General features: G+C 33.8%; 1 protein-coding gene across 3 annotated transcripts in view; it reads left to right on the top strand.

Moving 5' to 3' along the window:
• Baz1a (bromodomain adjacent to zinc finger domain 1A) overlaps positions 1–25,196 on the top strand; it is a 112,700-nt gene that overhangs the window by 60,600 nt on the left and 26,904 nt on the right. For 2 of the 3 annotated variants that reach the window (XM_077799713.1, XM_077799712.1), the window contains exons 7-16: positions 143–277; positions 2,649–2,748; positions 9,503–9,669; positions 11,759–11,854; positions 12,598–12,736; positions 15,047–15,193; positions 19,048–19,143; positions 19,278–19,502; positions 20,206–20,371; positions 20,863–20,976. In XM_077799713.1, coding sequence (XP_077655839.1) covers positions 143–277; positions 2,649–2,748; positions 9,503–9,669; positions 11,759–11,854; positions 12,598–12,736; positions 15,047–15,193; positions 19,048–19,143; positions 19,278–19,502; positions 20,206–20,371; positions 20,863–20,976 — 1,385 coding nt within the window. The remainder of the gene's footprint in view (positions 1–142; positions 278–2,648; positions 2,749–9,502; positions 9,670–11,758; positions 11,855–12,597; positions 12,737–15,046; positions 15,194–19,047; positions 19,144–19,277; positions 19,503–20,205; positions 20,372–20,862; positions 20,977–25,196) is intronic. The other variant, XM_077799711.1, reaches the window with a different exon arrangement.

Below are 25,196 nucleotides of genomic sequence, written 5' to 3'. Positions count from 1 at the left end.
CAGTAACACATGAAATTCTAATGTCTGTAGCCTGGTCTTTATAACCACTTTAGTAGTAATTAATGTGATACATTAGTGGTATCTGTACATGGTTTACGGTTTACTAATGTGTTGTTATTGTACTTTTTTTTCTTTTACGAAGCCGTCATCTCTCTTAGCATATAAAATAGCAGAACAAGATTTTTCCTATTTCTTCCCTGATGATCCACCTACAATTATCTTCAGTCCTGCTAACAGAAGAAGAGGGAGACCTCCCAAGCGAGTATCTGTTAGTCAAGTAAGTGAGAAGAAGCTAAAACTATATTTTACTTGCTAATGAAACATTATTCAGAATCAAGAGCAATGTTTGGTTCCTGTCAGCCTGTAGTCTATAAGTAGAAAACCATTACTGTACACAAGAAAAATGTATGTGTGAACTGTGTGTTGATAGCTGCTCAGCCTTAAGGTTTGGAAAGGCTTTAAGAGTGAATTATATACACTGTTTTCATGCCATATGATTTTTTTGCCAAGATGAAGCAAGCATATAACCAATTACTGAAATGTAAAGCAGAATGAAATGTAGGGACTAAATTGTGAGATTGAAGTGTAAAGAGAAAAAAATTCTGATTGGAGGAAATTATGGAGTACTTTAAGGAATAATACTTGAGCTAAACAGTATACAAGATTTCTAATGATTAGGCAAAGAAGTGGGAAAGGTGTTTGAGGTATGAAAAAAAGATCACAAGGGATTTGGGGACTCTTGTAGGGCATCACTGAGTAGTGAATATAGTATGATTGATCTGTTAGTACAGAGAGAAATATAATGGGAAATGAGGCAGAAAAATCTGTAGTTAGTCTTGAGGTTCTAATTTCTCTGTCAAGTGGTTCTAAAATGTTCTTTTCATAAAAATATTCATCTTGCTTAAATATTTAATTATTTGTTTTATGTACAGGCTGAAAATAGTCTTTAACCAAAAACTGATGGTCTAAATTCAAGCAAATAAGAATGTACTGATTCAATGTATGTAATGAAAGACTTCAGAATGTGAAGTAAATCTTCCCTAAGAAGTTTTAGAACAAAAGGGGAAAAGGCAATATAGGTTGATGTGTTTAATTCTGTGCTTACTCCCTAGCAATAAGGAATTATTCTACCACAAGTCATTGCCATTTCTCAATTCAGAGAGCAATGACATTATGAAAGTTTCTGAAATTGGACAAACTAAGAAACCAATGCAGCTGTCTTAAGTTGAAGGAAATTTATTTTGGATTATTCTAATCCTTTAATTCCATTTCTGTGTTTTTATTTTCTCATACCCTTATTCTATGAATTCTGTTTATTCTCTTCTGCTAGTTAGGGATTGCTAATGGTTATAATCATTTACAGTTAGATTCTCACTGTTTCTAAGTATAGTTTGCAGCACAGTCAGCATGATTTAGAAATTTATTGAGGAGTCTTTCAGAATCATTTCCAGGCTTCAGTTAAGTGGTCAAAAGAGTTGCTTGTGCTATAAGAGGAATAAGCAAAACAAGATTTTTCTTACTTCTTCCCTGATAAAAAACCTTAGCTGGGGAATTCTGTTTTTCTTTCCTTTAGACTGTGTCACTCTTCTCAGTAACATCTATCCTAGATGAAGTTTATTTCCTTCTTCCAAATAATTTTCAATATAATAAACTACTTTTTATTTTATTCCTACTTTATATCAAACAATTTATTGTGTATATTCTTTAAGCCTCATGATAGCTCTTCAAAATAGGCAGGATCCCATTTTATAAATGAAGAAAGATTCCATTCTCAAAGTGAGAATATAAAAGCTGGGATTTGAACTGGAATTCAAAACTGGTCCCTTGTTTTGATGATGTAGTGGTATTGATACTATTATTCACAAGATAATTAAAGTTAGAATCATTCATTACCACTTTTCCTTTCTAACACCAACTGAATTTTAAGTCTTTTTGGCTGTTTAGTCTTTCCATTTTAGAATTTAGCCTAATTTTTAGATTTGGAAAGTGTTTATTCAGAACATTGAGCTTCAGCTATAACAAGCTTTTCTATATTTCATTTAAAATCTGACTTACCTGCTAAACTATCTATAAGGAAAGGAACCAAATCTATCTTGTTTTTCACTATGATTAGTATTGTGCCTGACCCATGCGAAGTACTCAAATATTCACATGAATTATTTGTTTTATTATATTTATAACATAATAAGAATATTATACTTGTTAAGCAATTTAGAGACATTCTTACAAGGAATAAAGTAAAATTTTGACATTGTTTAACAGTGGCCACAAAAATGTTTCTGACATGTCTTTTCTCTGTCTTTTTCATATTTGATGTTTACCCTATCTAGTTTATAAAATAATCTGGAGGATTTTTGTTTTTCTAATGCATATTTCAAGACTGTATACTACCGGTTGTTTTTCCTGGGATGATACTCTGGTAATTCATAGAGCTATGGTATTAACTTATGTTCTGAGTATTATTCTGACTGGAGTTATTAAAAGTTCAGTTATACTTTAGAGTAAAAAACTCATTGTAGTATGAAGAAGGTGTCTTTTTGTGGACTTTTAAATTTTGTTTTTTATTCTTACTTAGTTAAGATCCAGGCAGACCATCAGTTTATATAAATTTCTGGTTTATAAGTTTAGTTTCATGGTTTGTTTTTTAGGAAGACAACTTTACTAATAAACAGAGTATCATGGGTTATAGGAGCAAAGCTATTAAAGAAAGAGATAAATTTTTGAAACAAGAAGAAATGAAGACACTGGGTGAGTTTTAATATCTCCCTCTAAACTCTTTAGAACAAGAAAGAATATTTCTCGTGGGCCCAAGTGGGAGACATATTTCTGGTTGTTGTTGTTTTTTTTTTTTTCCCAGAGTAAGTATTTTTTACCCTCAGATAACATCTCAGAAGTAGGAATTTCCAGAATTTATAAACATAGTATGTTTGATTCGCATAGCCTTTTAAAACATTGCTTCCCAAACTTGAATGTTTTGGGAAGCAATATTTTAAAAGACTTGTTAAAATAAGGGTTCTTCTTGGGCTGGGGTTGAGGCTCAGCAGTAGAATGCTTACCTGGCACGTGTGAGGCCCTGGGTTTGATCCTCAGCACCACACAAAAATAAAATGTTGTGTCCATCTACAACTAAAAAATAAAATATTAAAAAAAAGGTTTCTTAATTAATAGGTTTGTGTGAGGGCTAAAATTCTACATTTTTTTTCAAAGAATAAATCAATTTTTTTAAATACATGACAGCGGAATGCATTACAATTCTTATACATACACAGTATAAATTTTCATATCTTTGTATATAGAGTATGTTCACGCCAATCGACGCCTTTATACATGTACTTTGGTTTTTTTTTTTTTGAGTTACAATTCCTTTTACACATATATACCACAATTTTTCATATCTATTTATATATAAAGTATGTTGACACTCAATTCGAGTCTTCATACATGTATTTTGGATAATGTATCCATCACATTTCACCTCCCTTGCTAATCCCCTGCCTCCTTCCTTCCCCTCCCACCCCTCTGCCCTATCTAGAATTCATCTAATCCTCCAATGCTCCCCCTCCCTACCCCACTATGAGTCAGCCTCCTTATATCAGAGAAAACTTTCCACATTTGTTTTTTGGGGATTGGCTAATTTCACTTAGCATTATTTTCTCCAACACCATCTATTTACCTGCAAATGCCATGATTTTATTCTCTTTCATTGCTGAGTAAAATTCTATTGTGTATATATGCCACATTTTTTTTTTATCTATTCATCCACTGAAGGGTATCTAGGTTGGCTCCACAGTTTAGCTATTGTGAATTGTGCTGCTATAAACATTGATGTGTCTGTGTCCCTGTAGTATGCTTTTTTTTAAGTCCTTTGGGTATAGTTCAAGGAAAGGGATAGCTGGGTCAAATGGTGGTTCCATTCCCAGATTTCCAAGGAATCTCCATACTGCTTTCCATATTGGCTGCACCAATTTGCAGTCCCACCAGCAATCTATGAGTGTACCTTTTCCCCCACATTCTCTCCAACATGTATTGTTTTTTGTCTTCATAATAGCTTCCATTCTGACTGGAGTGAGATGATATCTGAGAGTAGTTTTGATTTGCATTTCTCTGATTGCTAGAAATGATGAGCATTTTTTCATATATTTGTTGATTGATTGTATATCCTCTTCTGAGAAGTGTCTGTTCAGGTCCTTGGCCCATTTGTTGATTGGGTTATTTGTTTTTTCAGTGCTTAGCTTTTTGAGTTTTTTATATATCCTAGAGATTAGTGCTCTATATGATGTGTGAGGGATAAAAATTTGCTGTCAGGATGTAGGTTCTCTGTTCACCTCACAGATTGTTTCTTTTCCTGAGAAGAAACTTTTTAGTTTGAGTCCATCTCATTTATTGATTCTTGGTTTTAATTCTTGTGCTATAGGAGTCTTATTAAGGAAGTTGGGACCTCATACCACATGATGAAGATTAGGGCCTACTTTTTCTTCTATTAGACACAAAGTCTTTGGTCTAATTCCTAGGTCCTTGATCTATTTTGAGTTAAGTTTTGTGCACGGTGAGAGATAGGAGTTTAATTTCATTTTATTGCATATGGATTTCCAGTTTTTCCAGCACCATTTGTTGAAGATGCTATCTTTTCTCCAGTGCATGTTTTTGGCACCTTTGTCTAATGTAAGATAATTGTAATTATTATCTGTGTCCTCTATTCTGTACCATTGGTCTACCAGTCTGTTTTGGTGCTGTTTTTGAGTAAGGTACACTCATACATACTCAAAATACCATGCTGTTTTTGTTACTATTGCTCTGTAGTATAGTTTAAGGTCTGATATAGCGCTGCCACCTGCTTCATTCTTTCTGCTAAGGATTGCTTTAGCTATTCTGGGTCTCTTATTTTTCCAGATGAATTTGATGATTCTTTTTTCTAATTTCTATGAGGAATGCCATTGAGATTTTGATTGGAATAGCATTAAATCTGTATAGTGCTTTTGATAGTATGGTCATTTTGATAATGTTAATTCTGCCTATCCAAGAGCAAGGTAGATCTTTCCATCTTCTAAGGTCTTCTTTGATTTCTCTCTTTAGGGTTCTATAGTCTTCATTGTATAGATCTTTCACCTCTTTCATTAAGTTGATTACCAAGTATCTTTTTTTTTTTTTTTGATATTGTGAATGGGGTAGCTTTTCTCATTTCCTTTTCAGAGGCTTTGTCACTGATATACAGAAATGCTTTTGATTTATAGGTGTTGATTTTATATCCTTCTACTTTGCTGAATTCATTTACTAGTTCTAGAAGTTTTCTGGTAGAATTTTTTGGGTCTTCTAGGTATATAATCATATCGTCGGCAAATATTGCTAATTTAAGTTCTTCTTTTCCTATAAATATCCCTTTGATTTCTTTTGTCTAATTGCTCAAGAACTATGTTGAATAGAAGTGGTGTAAGAGGGCATCCCTGTCTTATTCCAGTTTTTTAGAGGGAATGCCTTCAATTTTTCTCCATTTAGAATGATGTTGGCCTGAGTCTTAGCGTAGATAGCCTTTACGAAGTTGAGATATGTTCCTGTTATCCCTAGTTTTTCTAGTGTTTTGAGCCTAAAGGGGTGCTGTATTTTGTTAATAGTTTTTTCTGCATCTGTTGAGATGATCATATGATTCTTATCTTTAAGTCTATTGATGTGATGAATTACATGTATTGATTTCTGTATGTTGAACCAACCTTGCATCCCTGGAAATGAATCCCACTTGATCATGGTGCACAATCTTTTTGATATGTTTTGTATTTGATTTGCCAGAATTTTATTGAGAATTTTTGGATCTATGTTCATTAGAGATATTGGTCTGAAGTTTTCTTTCTTTGATGTGTCTTTTCCTGGTTTTGGAATCAGGTGATGTTGGCCTTACAGAATAAGTTTGGAATTGCTGCCTCTTTTTCTATTTCCTGAAATAAATTGAAGAATATTGATATTAGTTCTTCTTTAAAGGTCTTGTAAAACTCAGGTGTGTATCCATCTGGTCCTGGGCTTTTCTTGGTTGGTAAGCTTTTAATGGCTTCTTCTATTTCCTCACTTGATAATTGGTCTGTTTAAATTGTGTATATCTTCCTGACTCAATCTGGGCAGATCATGTGACTTAAGAAATTTGTTGATGCCTTCAATGTCTTCTATTTTATTGGAGTATAAGATTTCAAAATAATTTCTAATTATCCTCTGTATTTATGTAGTGTCTGTTGTGATATTACCTTTTTCATCACATATGCAAGTAATTTGAGTTCTCTCTCCTTCTCTTCGTTAGCGTGGCTAAGAGTCTGTCAATTTTATTTATTTTTTTTAAAGAACCAACTTTTTGTTTTGTCAATTTTTTAAATTGTTTTTGTTGTTGTTGATGTTTCGATTTCGTTGATTTCAGCTCTAATTTTAATTATTTCTTTCCTTCTACTGCTTTTGCTGCCGGTTTTTTGTTCATTTTTCTAGGGCTTTGAGATGTAATGTGAGGTCATTTATTTGTTGACTTTTTCTTCTTTTAAGGAATGAACTCCATGCATTGAATTTTCCTCTTAGTACTGCTTTCATAGTGTCCCAGAGATTTCGATATGTTATGTCTATGTTCTCATTTACCTCTATGAATTTTTTAATCTCCTAGATGTCTTCTGTAACCCATTGTTCATTCAGCAGCATATTGTTTAGTCTCCAGGTGATGGAGAAATTTTTATTTTTTATTTTTTTCGTTGATTTCCAGTTTCACTCTATCATAATATGATAAAATGCCTGTTAGTATCTCTACTTTTTTGTATTTGCTAACAGTTGCTTTGTGGCATAGTATATTGTCTATTTTAGAGAAAGATCCATGTGGTGCTGAGAAGAAAGTGTATCCACTTGATACAGGTTGAAATATTCTATATATGTTAGTTAAGTTAAAGTTACTGATTATGTTATTGAGTTCTATAGTTTCTTTATTCAGCTTTTGTTTGGAAGATCTATCCAGTGGAGAGAGAATTATATTAAAGTCATCCAAGATTATTGTGTTGTGGTCAGTTTGACTCTTGAACTTGAGAAGATTTTGTTTGATGAACATAGCTGCACTATTGTTTGAGCATATATATTTATGATTGTTATGCCTGTTGGTGTGTAGTTCCTTGAGCAGTATATAATGTCTATCTATATCCCTTTTGATTAATTTTAGCTTGAAGTCTACTTTATTTGATATGAGTATGGAAACCCCTGCTTGCTTCCACAGTCCATGTGAATGGTATGATTTTTCCCAACCTTTCACCTACAGTCTGTGTTATGTCTTTTCCTATCAGATGAGTCTCCTAGAGGCAGCATATTGTTGGGTTTTTTTTTTAATCCAGTCTGCTAGCCTGTGTCTTTTGATTGGTGAGTTTAAGTCATTAACACTTTGGGTTACTGTTGAGAGATGGTTTGTATTTCCAGCCATATTTGTTTATTTTTATTATTTAACTTGAATTAGTTTTCCTCTTTTATTAGTTTTCCTTTAGTGTACTACCTCCCTCTGCTGATTTTCATTGTTGTTTTTCATTTCCTCTTCATGAATTTTTTTTTAGTTGTAGTTGAACACGATACCTTTATTTATTTATTTTTATGTGGTGCTGAGGATTGAACCCAGGGCCTCACATGTGCTAGGCGAGCATGGTACCACTGAGCCACAACCCTAGCCCCAGAGTCACAACCCCAGCCCCCTCTTCATAAAATATTCTGCCAAGGATGTTTTGTAGTGCTGGTTTTCTAACTAGAAATTCTTTTTAACTTTTGTTTATTGTGGAAGGTTTTTATTTCATCTTCAAATCTAAAGCTTAATCTTGTTGGATACAGGATTCTTGGTTGGCACCCATTATATATATGTTGTTCCAGGATCTTCTAGCTTTTAGAGTCTGTGTTTAAAAATCTGCTGTTATCCTAATTGGTTTTCCCTTATATGTAATCTGATTCCTTTCTCTTGTGGCTTTTAAAATTTCTTATTCTGTATGTCACTTTCATTATTATCTGCCTTGGTGTGGATCTGTTGTGATTTTGTACATTTGGCGTCCTGTAGGCTTTTTGAATTTGGATTTCCAATTCGTCCTTCATGTTTGGAAAGTTTTCTGATATTATTTCATTGAATAGATTGTTCATTCCTTTGGTTTGGACTTCTATGTCTTCCTCTATCCCAATAACTCTTAAATTTGGTCTTTTTATGCTATCCCATATTTCTTGAATGTTCTGCTCTTGGTTTCTTATCATTTTCGCTGTGTGGTGTATGTTCTTTTCAAGATGATTTATTTTATCTTCATTGTCTGATATCCTATCTTCTAAGTGGTCTACTCTGTTGGTGATGGCTTTCATTTGAGTTTTTACTTTGCTTTATTATTTCTTTCATTTCAAGGATTTCTGTTTGGTTCTTTTTTAAAACCTCTATCTCCCTGTTGAGGTGATCTTTTGCTTCTTGGATTTGTTTATGTAGCTCATTGTCAGTGATCTTTCACTGCCTGTATTTGTTCTCTTATGTCTTTGAGATCCCAAAACATTTTAACCATGTGTATCCTGAAATCTTTCTCTGTCCTTTTTTCTGCTGTAGCTGCCAATTCTTCTAATGATGTGTTGCCTTGATTTGTTTGTGGTACTTTCTTCCCTTTTCATGTTGCTCATGTGTCTTCCTTTCCAGCTCTGTGGATCTGGTGTGTTCTTGTTTTTAACCCTATAGATTTGTAGTACTCTTGTAGAGTTCCAAGATCTCTCCTGCTCAGATGGCGATTCCATCTGGTAGCCACACCCACCAAAAAAAATGGTGAGGAAGTTTTTCCAAGATGAAGTTGTTCTGTTTCCAGTGCCAGGGTGTCTCCTGAGTTGGGCGGAGCTGGGCGGAGCTGTGGATAGATAGCGGCTGAGTGACCTGTGTGGGAGCAGAGCGCAGTCTGGAGTTCTGCAGAGGTGCTGAACAGTGAGCCGCTTGTGAGCCGCTTGTGAGCCCTGTGTGAGCTAGACCTGCGGGCTTTGGGTCCGAAGTCCGGAGACTTAACTCGAGCACATAGGCTCTGATTTCTGCATGGGTGGTTGCAGCACTGGTGATTTCTGTGAAAATCCTGTGTATAGGGGTCTTCTCCCACTCTCTCAGATGTTGTATTCCCTCTAGGCGAGACCTTGTGGAGAAGCTCCCTGTCTACTTTCTTGGTTTCATGCCACAGAGCAGCCAGAAAGGGATCTCCCCTATTCCGCCATCTTGGATCTCTTGAAATTCTACATTTTTAACAAGATGATTACCTTGCCCTGTCTTTAGACCACAGTTTGAGTATCAGGGCTTTCAAAGGAAGGATTTGTTTGTCCCAGTACTGTAGTTTGTCTTAAACCTAACCAATTTGCTTTTCCCATTTTAATCTATTATCTGCTGACTCCCTTTGGGAATTTTGTCTCTACTAATCTCATTTAACCATAAATTATGTCAGGGCTTTTTTTGTTGCATAAAAAAATGTCAAATGTTGTTTTTGCCTGTTTACATTTTTAAGTTTGACCTTCTCCACAGCTTTCCAAAAGGCTAAATTAAAAAGAGAAAAAGCAGATGCCCTAGAAGCAAAAAAGAAAGAAAAGGAGGATAAAGAGAAAAAGAGGGAAGAATTGAAGAAGATTGTTGAAGAAGAAAGACTAAAGAAAAAAGAGGAAAAAGAGAGACTTAAAATAGAAAGAGAAAAGGTATTTATTTTAGAATATTAGTTGTGCTTCTACAAATAGTAATATTACTTCACATATTTAAATTCATGGTTAATTTTCAAATACTTTACTAATTTCATTCACACGGTACTGGGGATTGAACCCAGTGGATCTCTATAACTGATCTACATCCCCAGCCCTTTTTATACTTTTTATTTTGAAATGGGGTGGTCTCACTGAGTTGCCAAGGCTAGCCTTGAACTTGCCTCCTAAGTAGCTGGAATTACAGGTGCCCTGCAAGATTCAATATATTTCTACATGTCTTTATGCCAAACTTAAAACTTAAAGTGCAACCCAAATGATCTTCATTATTTAGAATTCCAAATTTAGGACAATTATTATGCATGAAACTTTCAAAGGTAAAAGAAATAAATAGTGATAAAATATAGTAAATTCAAATCAGGCACATACCTGTAGTCCTAGCTACATATAGGGAAAAGGCAGCAGAGCCATTTGAACCCAAGAGTTAAAGGCCTGTCTGGTCAGCATAGTAAGACCCTGTCTACATTAATGAAAAACTAAAATAAATAAATTCTATGATTATTAAGAATTTATTATGGTGTTCTTATCCTCCTTGAAAAATTAAGTGTGTATAATAATAGGGTATTCCAGCAAATCTTTATAGTCTTCAGTGGTAGATGTTTCTTAACAAAAGTCTGTAGCTGGTTCTGTTCAACTTAGACATTTTCATAGGTGGATTTTTGGGATGTCTACAACTAGCCTCAGAGGATCAGGTTATACACTGTATTCATTTAAATTGCCTATAGTTTCTTGAAATATTTCAAATAGGCTCTTAGTGTGCTGTCAAGGGCCAAATACAAACTTACTCTGGAAATGTAGAGAATAAGAATCACTTGTAATTTAATGGTAACAGTTAGGGATGGAATTAAAATAACACTTGAATTAATTTCCAGCCTTTATTCAAGGTCTTAAATAGTTAGAGCACTTACCATTTATAACTTTATATTCTGTTTTCACCTAATATTTATTATAAACATTCCTTCATATTATTAAATAACCTAAAGTGGAATTTTTAGTGACTGCCCAATAATTCATCAAATAACTAAAATTAAGCACTTTATAGTCTTTTTCTCATAAATCCAAATTTCTTTTTTGTTTGTTGTTTTTTGCTCTGCCCCTGAATTAATATGTAGAATAGTAGGTCAGAGGCTAAGAACACTTAAAATACTTTCTATATATATACTTAGCTAAATATTTGTCAAACATGGGCTTATTTATACACTCTCAGCAACAATGAATGAGAATGCCCATCGTATTATGTCCTGTAAGAATTGTTTTTTAGGAGAAAAACATTATAGCAGACTGCTCAAAGCACAGTTAATAAGTTCTCTAACTAGCCCTTTTATGTGGAAAAATTGATAAGTGCATAGTTATCTTTCATGTTCCTAAAATTCAAAGTTAGAATATAGTTTTAATGTATATTAAAAATGTTTACTGGGAAATAATGATGAAATATTTTATTTGTGCTGCTTTATTAGAGACCTTACAGTATTTACCTTGCAGCTTCAAATATCAGAACAAAGAAATTAAGTTTTCAACAAAAGACCAAGTGAACAAGAGAAATAGCCTGGATTATAAGAATGAGAAGTCCATGAACTATATAATATTGTTGTTGCTTTTACTTATGTTCCTCTGCATGTCTCTGAGCTGTTAACAGATTCAAATTAATCTTGAAAATAACAAATGTATTATAAACTGAAGGGGAGGTTTTATTTAAGTATTCTAATGTTAATTTACTTTGTCAGGATGTAATTGAATTCAAGTAGTGAGTGGGCAGTATGAGTTAAATTAATATTTATTCAGGAACCAGTATGTACCAGGCATTTTTGGTCTTTGTAGAATTACTTAATAGGTATTATTCTGTCCAGTGGTTCTAAAACATTAATGTACATTGAAGTTACCAGAAGGGTTTTTTAACCAATTGCTACTCCTAACCTCAGAGTTCCTGATTTGGTAAGCCTAGGATGGGGCCCAAGTATTTGTATTTCTAACAAGATCTCAAGTTTATTAAATTTCTTCAAAGAATTATTACTAACCGTTTTTTAATTAGGAAAGAGAGAAATTACGTGAAGAAAAGCGAAAATATATGGAATACCTAAAACAATGGAGTAAACCAAGAGAAGATATGGAATGTGATGACCTTAAGGTAAAAGCATGTTATATGATATTTGGCACATGTGTATTTTATATGTTGTATGTGGCTTTGCTGATGAAATGTTTCTTTCATTTAATAGTGACCTCTTTATGTTTAACTGAAAGGAAATAACCAGTTAAGCAAATATTCAGCCTTAGAGTTCCAAGGTAGCATTGCTAGTGCTTTGTTTAAAAAAAAAAAAAAAACTTTGACAATAATTACTATTCTGTAGAAATAATTGATCAGTTTTTGTGATCCTTGACAATTTGGTAAGTGCTGTCGCCAGGCATGCATTAAGGCTGATTACTAGGTACAGATTCTTGCCTTTTTCCAGAAGAACCTAAGTACCTAAAACCAAACTCATTCCCAGCTTATAAGGAAGCACTTTCAAATCAGTCTGTTGGGATTATATTTCATATCATAAGGAGATACTGCACTGAAGACAACATTTTCATAACTAATTTGACTTCAAAATCTAGATTAAAAGGCCCTCTTAGCTAGGAAATAGAGTCAGAAATTCACTTCAGCTTAAAGTTACATTCTCAGTTTTAGGAAGAATAATATTTTTTTCTCAGAGTCCCTTGCTAGTAAAGTTGGAAGTCCATGAAATCTATAAGAGTTCCAAAGGTGATTATATAAACATCCAGGATTATTAAAGACAGCTGGTTTATATAGAATAATTTTTATTAGGTGAAGAGTATACTGCATTTACCTATACTTGATTCAAAAGTTATATAAATTGCTTAATCTTGCAGGAACTTCCAGAACCAACTCCAGTGAAAACTAGACTACCTCCTGAAATCTTTGGTGATGCTCTAATGGTTTTGGAGTTCCTTAATGCATTTGGGGAACTTTTTGATCTTCAAGATGAATTTCCTGAGGGCGTAACCCTAGGCAAGTACTCTAATTATATACTGATATGTTATGTAGTTTACCCTTCATTACCGGCTTAAGAAAAACAAGCTATTGGGGCTGGGTTTGTGGCTCAGTGGTAGAACACTTGCCTAGCATGTGTGAAGCACTAGGTTTGATTCTCAGTACTGCATATAAATAAATAAAGATCCATTGACAATTTAAAAATATTTTTAAAAAAGTAAGCTACTTCTCAAAGTTCTTAAGGTCACTAGACTTAACTGTTCCATTATTTCTTGGGTTCTCTTGTGTTATTACCTAGTTAAGATCATAATCATCCAAAGGCTTAACTGGATAGATGTTTGAGATGGCTTCTTAATGCACATGTCTGATGCCTCAGTTCTCTTCACATGGCCTTCCATTTCTTCTTACTTATGTGGCAGCTGAAGGTTCAGAAGGCAAGAAAACAGAAACTGCCAGCCCTCTGAAAGATTAGGCCTGAAACCAGCACAGTATTATTTAGGCCACATTCCATTGGTCAGAGCAGTTACAAGCCACCTGGAACTGAAGGGGTTGGAGGAATAGACTCCACTACTTGAGTGGTGTGCGCATGGTTACTGACAAATGATTACCTCCCTTTGATTTGTAATTCTGCTTATCTGTCTACTTACATACTTTTACTTTGTATAAATATTTATAATAGAGTTTAAGGAGAGATTTAGGTCTAATTTTGAATTTTTAGCTGTTCAGTAGACAAAATATTAAGATCCATGTATGCATGCAGGAAGCAGTGGTGCACACCTGTAATCCAAGTGGCTGGGGATGCTGAGGCAGGAGGATCACAAGTTCAAAGCCAGCCTTAGCAATGTAATGAGACCCTGCCTCAAAATAGAAAATAACCAAAAGGGCTGGGGCTGGAGCTGGGACTTAGCGAATAAGCACTCCTGAGTTCAATTTCTCAATACCAAAAGAAAAAAAAATCCACATAGGAACCCTCAAAAAACAGAATTATAATTATGGTCTCAGTTTTAATAAGAGGGTATTCTTAAGCCAGGCATGGTAATACACACCTTTCATTTCAGCTACTCAGGAGACTGAGACTGGAGAATTATGAATTTGAACCAAGCATGGGTAACATAGCAAGACCCTGTCTCAAAAAAAAAAAAAATTCAAGGGGCTTTGAAATTCTTCAGTTTTTCCTTATGAGCTAGATATGAATCATTGTGCCTTACCAATCAAAAAGGTTTAAACAGTGCTGGTATAGGTAAGACAAATTAGATAAGAAGCATTTATTTAACACTTGAACACAATATTGCGATTAAAATTTAAAGCTGGGCTGGGAATGTGGGTGGATCAAGCGGTAGTGCGCTCTCCTGGCATGTGCAGGGCACTGGGTTTGATCCTCAGCACCACATAAAAATAAAATAAAGGGGCTGTGGATGTGGCTCAAGCGGTAGAGCGCTCGCCTAGCATGCGCGCGGCCCGGGTTCGATCCTCAGCAGCACCACATACCAACAAAGATGTTGTGTCCGCCGAGAACTAAGAAAAAATGAATAAATGTTAAAATTCTCTCTCTCTCTCTCTCTCTCTGTCTCTCTCACTCTCTCTTTTGAAAAATAAAATAAAATAAAATAAAGATGTTGTGTCCACCGAAAACTAAAAAATAAATATTAAAAAATTCTCTCTCTTTAAAAAAAATTAAAGCTAATAATTACCTTTCCTATGCAATAATTAGTGAACAACAATGTCCTACACACCTTTTGGGAACAGTGGGATACAATAACAAATATTTGCTAATCAGAATAAAATTATAATCTGTAAAGTGCCTGAATTTGTGCCTCCCATTTAATTTTTTTTTTTTTTTGCAGATTTTAGTGATATATTTTTCCTCAAAGTAAATTTTTTTTCATAAATTCTCTACAACCGAATTTTACATCTCAGGCAAATTCATGTAACAAATGGCTCAGTGGAATTCTTAGGATTTTTACATGATAATACTTTGTACATAGATATCAATCACCTTTAAATAGTTTTTCTTTTTTACCTTTTTCTTAGTTTCACAAAGGAAAACAGACAAAACAGTATTTCTTTTATCTTTTGTGTGCCTCACATTTAAATTTGAATGAAATATTGGGCTGTTCAAGCTATTTTGGCTTGCTTGAGAAAATAGTAACTTTGACTTATGATTTTATTGTATTTTATTTGTAATCATTATGAATATTTAAAAATTTTTACTTGGATATAATACTTGGCCTTGCTTTCTATTGTTGATTAAATGTTTATTATTCCAGTTGAGTTGTTTTTTCAAATATGAATAAAACTTTAAATTCATTTTAAACATTTTATTCACAGAAGTGTTAGAGGAAGCTCTTGTAGGAAATGACAGTGAAGGCCCACTATGTGAATTGCTTTTTTTCTTCCTGACTGCAATCTTCCAGGCGATAGCTGAAGAAGAGGAGGAAGTAGCCAAAGAGCAAATAACAGATGCGGACACCAAAGGTCAGAATTCAATATTATTGCTGATTGAACCATAGTAGCTTTATATTGAAACTAGTTTTTAAAGTTTATTTTAAAGTTAACTTGGCCTTTACAGTTAGAAAATATAGTTATTCAGGTTACCTGATAACAGGTCAGATACTAATACTGACAACATTTTACCTCTTATTTTATAAAAACTTTACTTTAAAGTAATCTGGTTCCAGTGACCTTAAAGACATCTTCCCACAATCTATTTTGCTTTCATTCCTTTAGATTTTTACCTCTGATTAGGAATATTACAGATTTCACTGGCTAGTATCTGTAATCCCAAGATATTATATTAAATAACACTCATTTTTGTTAGCCCCATCTTAGGAAAAACGAATTATTATTAATACTTGAAATAAAAAATACTACTTATGATTTTATTTCAGATCTGAAAGTTTTTAGAACAGAGTTAAGAAAAATTTCACTTTTATTTAACTAGTTTGAACTACAAATTTTGCTCTTTAAATTCTGTGATCTTAAATATCTAGAGTCTTTTGGTATGTTAATATAGGAATAATTCTCAAAGGAGATCTTTTTTTTATTTTTTAAAACAGTATATTCACTGTTTCATTTAGTATTTACCTTGATCAGAGGAAAGGTTAAGCACTTATATTCAGAGATTGATTTGGCTTCCTGAATAATACTCTGTGAACATCCAACATAAGAAGATTAGGACCAGAAGCTTGATTAAATGACAAGGGTATTTCATAAGAATTCACAATAAAAAATAACTGCTAGGAGTACCAGGCATGGTGGTGCATGCCTGTCATCTCAGAGGCTCAGGAGGCTGAGGCAGGAGGATCAAGAGTTCAAAGTTAGCCTCAGCAACTCAGCAAGACCCTATCTCTAAATAAAATATAAAAAACGGCTGAGGATGTGGCTCAGTGGTTAAGTGTCCCTGGGTTCAATCCCCAGTACCAAAAAAGAAAAGAAATAACTGCTCAGAAACAACTGAATACAAAAAAATGGGGCATTTCTCCATTCTGATAGTTTCATTGGCCTTAGACAATTTGAGCTTATCTTTCTTTATGTCTAGTTCCTGAAGCAATAGGGTATTGATGAGTATGCATCTGATGTTGGTTGCCCTAGTGTCCAGCTTGAGCATAATCACCGTGGGTCCCTTATCAAGGCCATTTTAGCAATATAACCCCTGTTGTTTTCTCAGATAATTTAGTCAATTAAATGAAAATATTCTTTTAGCCATTGTTTAAATCATAGCAAATAACCTAAGAGGGTTATTGATTAAGTTCTGACCTTAATACAAGACATAAGGCTATATTTAATTCAGGATTTAAACAGATAAATTTTATAATTTTTGAAGTCCCAGTTGGGGGGTAAAAAGGGAGGGGGGAGTAAAAAGGAAATTGTGTTGAAAAATCATTTAATATAAAGGAAATATATATATATGAAAGGATATGGTTTGTATTGCCATTTGTTTAATCTGCAAATTTTATAGCTCCATTTTTATAAAGGACTATCTATAAGTATAAATATAAAGTCTGTCTATCTGAATAAAAATTGACACTTTTCCTCACATCTATTCTCCTATCTCAGTAACAAAAAAAAGCTTTTTCACACCTCTTCCTAAAAATCAATTAAAGAATCACATGGGATTGAATATCGTCTTACTTCTCCTTAGTGATGGTGTTATTAGTAAGATGTTTTCTGCAATTTCTAGCAAGAGGAAAATTGATCAGAAAGAGAAGAATTAATTTATCTAGTGATGGGAAAACTCGGTTCAATGAAGTTATGTAATAAAGATCACATAGTTAGAATTGATATAACACTACGTGTTACTTCATTTAATTCTCAGGCCACCTTTGTGAGGCAGATATAATAATTGTCTGCATTTTACATATAAAGAAATGAGGTGTGCTTAAGGAAACATGAGTAAGGAAATTGGGTACAAGCTTGGTTGATCTAGACCCTCATAATGACTACCATGTTGCCTCTAAATATGGCAGCAAAGTTGAAAATTTGAATATTTGTCTCACTAGCATTACCCATAAAATTCAAGAAGATATAACCCATAAAATTCAAGAAGATATAACTTCTTTAGTACTTGACCTCTGTTTTTATATCAAGTCTTAGAAATGTTGATTAGCAGTTTTTAAAATCTTACATTTTAAAATCCTGTCTTCAGTCTTACATCATGAACTTAAAAGCCCTTCGGAGCATGGGAACGGGTTGGTAGCTCATTGGTGAAGTGCATATTTATATAGAAGGCCCTGGGTTTTTGATCCCCAACACCAAAACAGAATAAAAGTAAATTATAAAAACAAGAGCATCCTTCTTACATAGAACAGTTTTATGTATTTGCTGGGATATCTTGTTTAGTGTTGGAATTGTATGTATTAATTTTAGATTAAGATGATAATGTGTTTCAGATAGTCATAGATATATTTCAGCTATATTCTTTTCATGTGATATAGCCAAGTGACTATCTAAACAAATCTTACAGTGATATTTACAATTTCTCAAGAGTGCTATATCACAGATAATGGAGCTACAGAATACATATTTTAACATGTTACTTTATTTTAACCCAATTAAAAATAACTGGCCTGCTGGAAATGTAGCTCATTGGCAGAGTGCTTAGCTAGCATTGCAGGAAGCCCTGGGTTCCATCCCCACCACTGCAAAACAAATAAATAAATAAGCTGTCCTTGCACTGGTGATTCAGTACCTAAGGTGTTTATAACCTTGGTCCTAGGAAATTATAACTTTTTATAGATAGTATAGGTTGATGCTGCTGCTGAGAAAGAGAGCCAACACAGTTTTATAGTTGTGTATCTAGGACTAGATGAATTTTGTAGTTTTTGAAGTCCTGATTGGGAAAAAATTAGAGTGCCTATTAATTTTGTTTGGCTTTATATGTAAAATGAAAATTGAAAGTTTTAAGTCTAATTTTCCTTGGTGAGAAAAAAATACATTGTCTGTCATTGGGCTAGATTAGGCCTGATAGGTATGACTTTGTCATGTGTGATAAGTTTAGTCAAATAACTTGTGTGTCATCCTGTTGATGCTTTTAGTGTCATGACATAGTCAATTATTATAATTAGATGTGATCTTAGAGCTACCTCTTTCCTTTATTAAAGGATAGCAGTTCTTTCTCTAAACTTAATCTTTTTTTAATCAATCCGTATATCATAATTAGGATTGTTTATTCTAATGCTTTACATTTTTACCAGTAGATTTGTTGTTTAGTCCTACTTTTAAGCCAAGCATTTTTTTTTTCAAATCTAAAGCAGTTCATTTGGAAAATACAAGGAAATATTCCCATTGTTTCTTGGATTGGAGATATTTCAAAATAAAGATTGGAAATTTTAATGAAAAGGTTAAATAAGTACTAACAGCAGTGCTTAGTAATTCTCTTTATCTCTTTTTCTGGGTTGATTTTGTGATGATTATAGCCTTTATTTTAAGATTTGATCTTAAAATATTTATAAAAGATTGGGTAGCTTTAAGTGGATTCCAGTTTTCAAAGTGGGCTTTTTCTAAGGTGATGTTGAATGAGAGGATTTGTTTCTAATTCTAAAGTGCATTTTACTGTGTTTTTGTAATATGTAAGTGCATCTTGTTGGTAATTTGGAAATTGCCTTCTTTATGTTATGTAAGGAAAATGTTAGTGTGGCATGTGTGTTTTAGGATGAAAAGTTATAGGTGGAGACTAGGCAGAATGTGAATAATGCTTGTACTTAGTGTTGGTTCTTTTGAGGTTCCTGAATGTTAAGTTGATTCTATTTCTTTCATCATTTTAAAAGGGCATTATTCCCAAATATTCAAGCTTTGATTTGCACTAGAATAAAGTATTTATTTCCTTAAAGATTTAACAGAGGCTTTGGATGAAGATGCAGACCCCACAAAATCTGCACTGTCTGCAGTTGCATCTTTGGCAGCTGCATGGCCACAGTTACACCAGGGTATGTGTGGGTTTTATTTTATTTTATTTATTTATTTGCTTATTTGACTTTTTATTTTTTAATTTATAAAGGTATATTTTAAATTGCTAAGTATTTATTGTCCTAAATGACTCTTTCATTTTTAACAACTACAGGCTGCAGTTTGAAAAGCTTGGATCTTGATAGCTGCACTCTTTCTGAAATACTCAGACTACACATCTTAGCTTCAGGTGCTGATGTAACATCAGCAAATGCAAAGTACAGATATCAGAAACGAGGAGGATTTGATGCTACAGATGATGCCTGTATGGAGCTTCGTTTGAGCAACCCCAGCCTACTAAAAAAGCTATCAAGCACTTCAGTGTATGATTTGACACCAGGTAAACTTAGCAAGTTGAAATTTTTGTAAACTGCCCACTTCCCATCCTTTTGTGTCTCTTGTGCCCAAAAACAAATTAACTGATGAGAAAGTTTAGATGATATCAGTTTTAAAAGAGAAAGTTAAAAAAGATAAGTCTTTTAAGAAAAATTTATTAGACTACAAATAATGACCTAAATTGAACCTGTTTTTCATATTATAACATAAAAAATGTAAAAAATTTAATGAACTTTAGAGAATATATAATAAATGTAGAGCACCTTATTTCCCAACATTCATATATCTTTATAATTTATAGCAGTGACTTTGTGCAATCTCTTCAGAGTAGCAGTTTGTTGCCAATTTTTTATTCACATGATCATAATTTAGTTTTGATTTGAATTTTATTAGTGAGCCTAAAAATGAAAACTTAAAATAATTTTTGCAATTAGAAAATTTTTCATGTCCCTTAGCTAGTATACAAGATAGATATTACTATTTTAAAGTGACTTATATATCACATTGCTACTAAATTGGATTCAAAGTTGCTTTGAAAAGATGTCATTAGCATGTTTGACCATTAGAGAGTACTCCTTATTATTTATTAGGTATTCCATATTGAGCCACAAATTTAAAATTTTCCAACACAATTCCTCTTTTTCTCATTGATAATACAGAAGTCTTGTTTACCAATTTTTTTTTTTTTGTTTACCAATTTTTGACAGGAGAAAAAATGAAGATACTTCATGCTCTCTGTGGGAAGCTACTGACCCTAGTTTCTACTCGGGATTTCATTGAAGATTATGTTGATATATTACGACAGGCAAAACAGGAATTCCGGGAATTAAAAGCAGAACAACATCGAAAAGAGAGGGAAGAAGCAGCTGCTAGGTAAGATATAATTACAGTCAGTCATGCTATTAAAAGCTATTGATTTCTCCAGGTGTAGTGACACACGCCTGTAATCCCAGTGGTTCTGGAGGCTGAGACAGAAGATTCTCAAGTTCAAAGCCAGCCTCAGCAACTTAGGCACTGAGCAACTCTTAGCTGGGCACTAAGTGAGACACCCTCCCTGTCTCTAAATAAAATACAAAATAGGGCTGGGATGTGGCTCAGTGGTTGAGTGCCCCTGAGTTCAATTCCCAGTACCCAAAAAAAAAAAAAAAATATATATATATATATATATATATATATTTCTTCGTAAAAATAGTATTTTACATTCTGTTACTTATTCTGATGTTTGATGGCTTTACAAAGAAGTTATTGAATGGACTGTAATAACATTTGGAGCACTTTTCATAATGAATAATTAAATACAAGATCCTGAAATTTTTAACATATCTTTGCATCAGTAGACTATAATATTTTACTTTGACTTTCAGAATTCGTAAAAGGAAGGAAGAAAAACTTAAGGAGCAAGAACAAAAAATGAAAGAAAAACAAGAAAAACTGAAGGAAGATGAGCAAAGAAATTCAACAGCAGATTTATCTATAGGGTATGATTTGAACTACACTGCTTACCTGGCTTTATTTATTCATCTTAACATACGTAAATAAAAATCAAGTAACTTAAACTCTAGAATACTTCCGAATTTTAGTAAACTAGTCTTCTATAAGTACACAATAATTGCTGTCAAACTTATAAAATGTATATATAGAAAGTCATCAAGTATAGATCTGTCATTAAATTTTTAAATTTTAGGCCAATTTTCTCTTAGAATTAATTTTTTTTCTTTTATTTATTTATTTTTATATGGTGCTGAGGATTGAACCTGGTGCCTCACATGCTAGGCTAGTGCTCTACCACTGAGCTACAACCCTAGCCCCAGAATTAATGTTTTGAATGGTAATTTCACAGAAAGCTTTCAATAAGTTATTTTTAAGCAGTAATATTTCTTGCGTGAGTCGTTTATTTCCATTACCACATCCCACTATTTCAGAGATCCTTTGATAGATAGAGAAGGATGATATTTGAAATTTCAGTTTATGGTATAGGGAAAGGATGATAGTGCCTCAGGTAAGTTAGAGACTGCCAAAGTATTTTATTGCTTTTCAAATATTTGGAATAAGGATTAGTTATGAAAGCAAGTAAAGCCAGGTGCAGTGGTGCATCCCTGTAATCTCAGTGACTCAGTTAACCAAGGCAGGAGGATCACAAGTTCAAGACCAGCCTCAGCAATTTAGCAAGACCGTATCCCAAAAATTAAATTAAAAAGAGGTAGGGATTTATCCTAGTGTAGAGAAAACTTGTCTAGCATGAACACATTCCTGGGTTATATCCCCAATACCACACACAAAAATAATTAATAAAAATTTAAAAAGTTAATAGAAATGGCACATAAAGACCAGCAATTAAAGGACTTAATCAAAACTTAAAACTTATGTGTTTTAATTTATTCTTTTTAGATACACATGACAGTAGAATATACTTTGACATAATATACATACATACATGACTTATTCTATATAGGCTCCCATTCTTGCAGTTGTACATAATGTTTCACTGTTTGTGTATTCATATATGAGCATAAGAAAGTTATGTCCAATTAATTCTACTGTCTTTCCTATTCCCATCCCTCTCCCTTTCCTTCATTCACTTTGTCCAAACCAGTGAACTTCTATTCTACCCCCTACCCTAGCTTATTACATGTTATCATCCACATATCAGAGAAAGAGAACATTTGGCCTTTGGTTTTTTGGGATTGGCTTTTTTCACTTAGCATGATAATCTCCAGTTCCGTTCATTTACTGGCAGATGTCATAGTTTCATTCTTCTTTATGGCTGAGTAGTATTCCATTTTGTATATATACCACATTTTCTTTATCCAATAATCTGTTGAAAGGGCATCTAGGTTGGTTCCATAGGTTCACTATTAATATTGATGCCACGTCACTGTAGTATGCTGATTTTAAGTCCTTTGGGTATATACTGAGGTATGGTTATATACTAGCTTCAAACTCTTTAGGCTCAATCCTTCTCCTACCTCAGCCTTCTCAGTATTTGGGACTATAGACATGTGCCATGGCACACAGCTTCTTCAAACAAATATTTATGTCATTTTGCTAGGATTTTTGCATAATTTTAAGTTAGAATGATTTGTGATTTTTCATATTTTGCCTCCAGATTTTGTATCAAAATCATACCCTTTTGATTCTATGGGACTCAAATGGGGATTCCATTCCAAGTTTCCTGAGGAATCTCCATACAGCTTCACCAGATTTCATTCCCACCAGGAATATATAAGTGAACCTTTTCCCCCACATCCTCGCCAACATTTATTGTTGTATTCTTGATAATTGCTGTTCTGACTAGAATGAGGCGAAATCTCAGTGTAGTTTTAATTTGCATTTCTGTAATTTCTAGAGATGTTGAACATTTTTTCATATATTTATTGGCCATTCATATTTCTTTTTCTGTGAAGTGCCTGTTCACTTTTTTTGCCCATTTATTGATTGGGTTGTTTGTTGTTGTTGTTGTTATGTTTTTTGAGTTCTTTGTATATCCTGGAGATTAATGCTCTATCTGATGTACAGGTGGCAAAGATTTTCTCCCATTCTATAGGCTCTCTCTTCATGTTCTTGATTGTTTTCCTTACTGTGAAGAAGCTTTCTAGTTTGATACCATCCCATTTATGGATTTTTGATTTTGTTTCTTTTTTTTTAATCTTTATTTTTATTTACTTATTTCCTATGTGGTGCTGAGGATTAAACCCAGGGCCTCACGCATGCGAGGCAAGTGCTCTTGCCTGGGGTTATAGCTCCACCACTGAGCTATAACCCCAGCCCTTGATTTTATTTTTTGTGCTATAGGAGTCTTGTTGAGGAAGCTGGTTCATAAAGCCAACATGATGGAGAGTTGGGCCTTTGTTTTCTTCTAGTAGGTACAGGATCTCTGGTCTAATGCTTAGGTCCTTGATCCACTTTGAGTTGAGTTTTATGCAGAGTGAGAGATAGGAGTTCAGTTTCATTCTACTACATATGGATTTTCAGTTTTCTCAGCATCATTTGTTGAAGAGGCTATCTTTTCTCTAAGGTATGTTTATGATGCCTTTGTCTAGTATGAGATAACTATATTTATGTGGGTTTGTCTCTGTGTCTTTTATTCTGTTCCACTGGTCTTTTTGCCTGTTTTGGTGCCAATACCATGCTGTTTTTGTTCTGTATTATAATTTAAGGTCTGGTATTGTGATGCCTCATTTTTCTGGCTAAGGATTGCTTTGGCTATTCTGGGCCTCCTGCTTTTCTAAATGAATATCATGACTGCTTTTTCTGTTTCTATGAAGGATATCTTTGGAATTTTAACAGAAAATTGCATTAAATCTGTATAGTGCTTTTAGTAATATGGCCATTTTGACTGTATTAATTCTGCCTAGTCAAGAACAACTTATGTGATTTAAAAGACACTATCAAGGAAATAAAAGGCAACTTAATGAGGGCTGGGGTTGTGGCTCAGTGGTAGAGTGCTTTCCTCACATGTGTGAGGCACTGGATTTGGTCCTCAGCACCATATAAAAATAAATAAATAAAATCTATCAACAACTTAAATTTTTTTAAAAAGAAAATATGTCTTTTTTAAAAAGGCAGCCTATTGAATGAGAGAAAAAAATTGAAAATTCTATATCTGAAAAGGGACTTGTAGCTAGAATATGTAAGGAATTCTTTTATTGGGCTGGGGAGGTGGCTCTAGCGGTAGCGCGCTCGCCTGGCATGTGTGCAGCCCGGGTTCGATCCTCAGTACCACATACAAAGATGTTGTGTCCGCCGAAAACTAAAAAATAAATATTAAAAAAAAAATTCTCTCTTTCTCACTCTCTCTCTCTCTCACTCTCTCTCTCAAAAAAAAGAATTCTTTTAATTCAAAAATAAAAAGACAACAATTTTTTTAATTATACCTTTATTTTATTTATTCATTTTTATGTAGTGCTGAGGATTGAACCCAGTGCCTCGAATATGCTAGGCAAGCACTCTACTACTGAGCCATAATCACATCCCAAGACAAAACAATTTTAAAATGACATGGGATTTGAATAGACATTTGGGTAAAGAAGATATAGATAAGTGCATGAAAACTCGCCCAACATCATTAGCCATCAGGGAAGTGAACATTAAAACCCTAGTGCCGGGCTGGGGATGTGGCTCAAGCGGTAGCGTGCTCGCCTGGCATGTGTGCAGCCCGGGTTCGATCCTCAGCACATACAAACAAAGATGTTGTGTCCGCAGATAACTAAAAAAATAAAAAAACAGTACCACTTTCTTTTCTCTCTCTCTCTCTCTCTCTCTCTCTCTCTTTTTTTTTTTTTTTTTTTTTTTTGGTGGGGAAGTGGGTACTGGGGATTGAACTCAGGGGCACTCAACTACTGAGCCATATCCCCAGCCCTATTTTGTATTTTATTTAGAGACAGGGTCTCCCTGAGTTGCTTAGCACCTTGCTTTTTGCTGAGGCTGGCTTTGAACGCATGATCCTCCTGCTGCACCCAGCTCCACAATACTACTTTATTCAAACTGATGGACATCAGGTATTGACAAGGATATGAAGAAATTAGAATTCTCATACATTGCTCATGGGAATGTAAAATGGTATAACTGTTTTGGAAAGTAACTGGACAGTTCTTCAAAAGTTAAACCATATTGCTGTGTGTAAATGTTACAGCCATTCTCTTATGTACTCAAGAGAATTAAGAGTATACATTCACTCAAAGATATATACATAAATGTT

Source organism: Urocitellus parryii, chromosome 6, assembly GCF_045843805.1.
Source record: "Urocitellus parryii isolate mUroPar1 chromosome 6, mUroPar1.hap1, whole genome shotgun sequence".
NCBI classification, from domain to species: Eukaryota; Metazoa; Chordata; class Mammalia; order Rodentia; family Sciuridae; genus Urocitellus; species Urocitellus parryii.
This window is presented reverse-complemented; position numbering and strand designations above follow the sequence as displayed.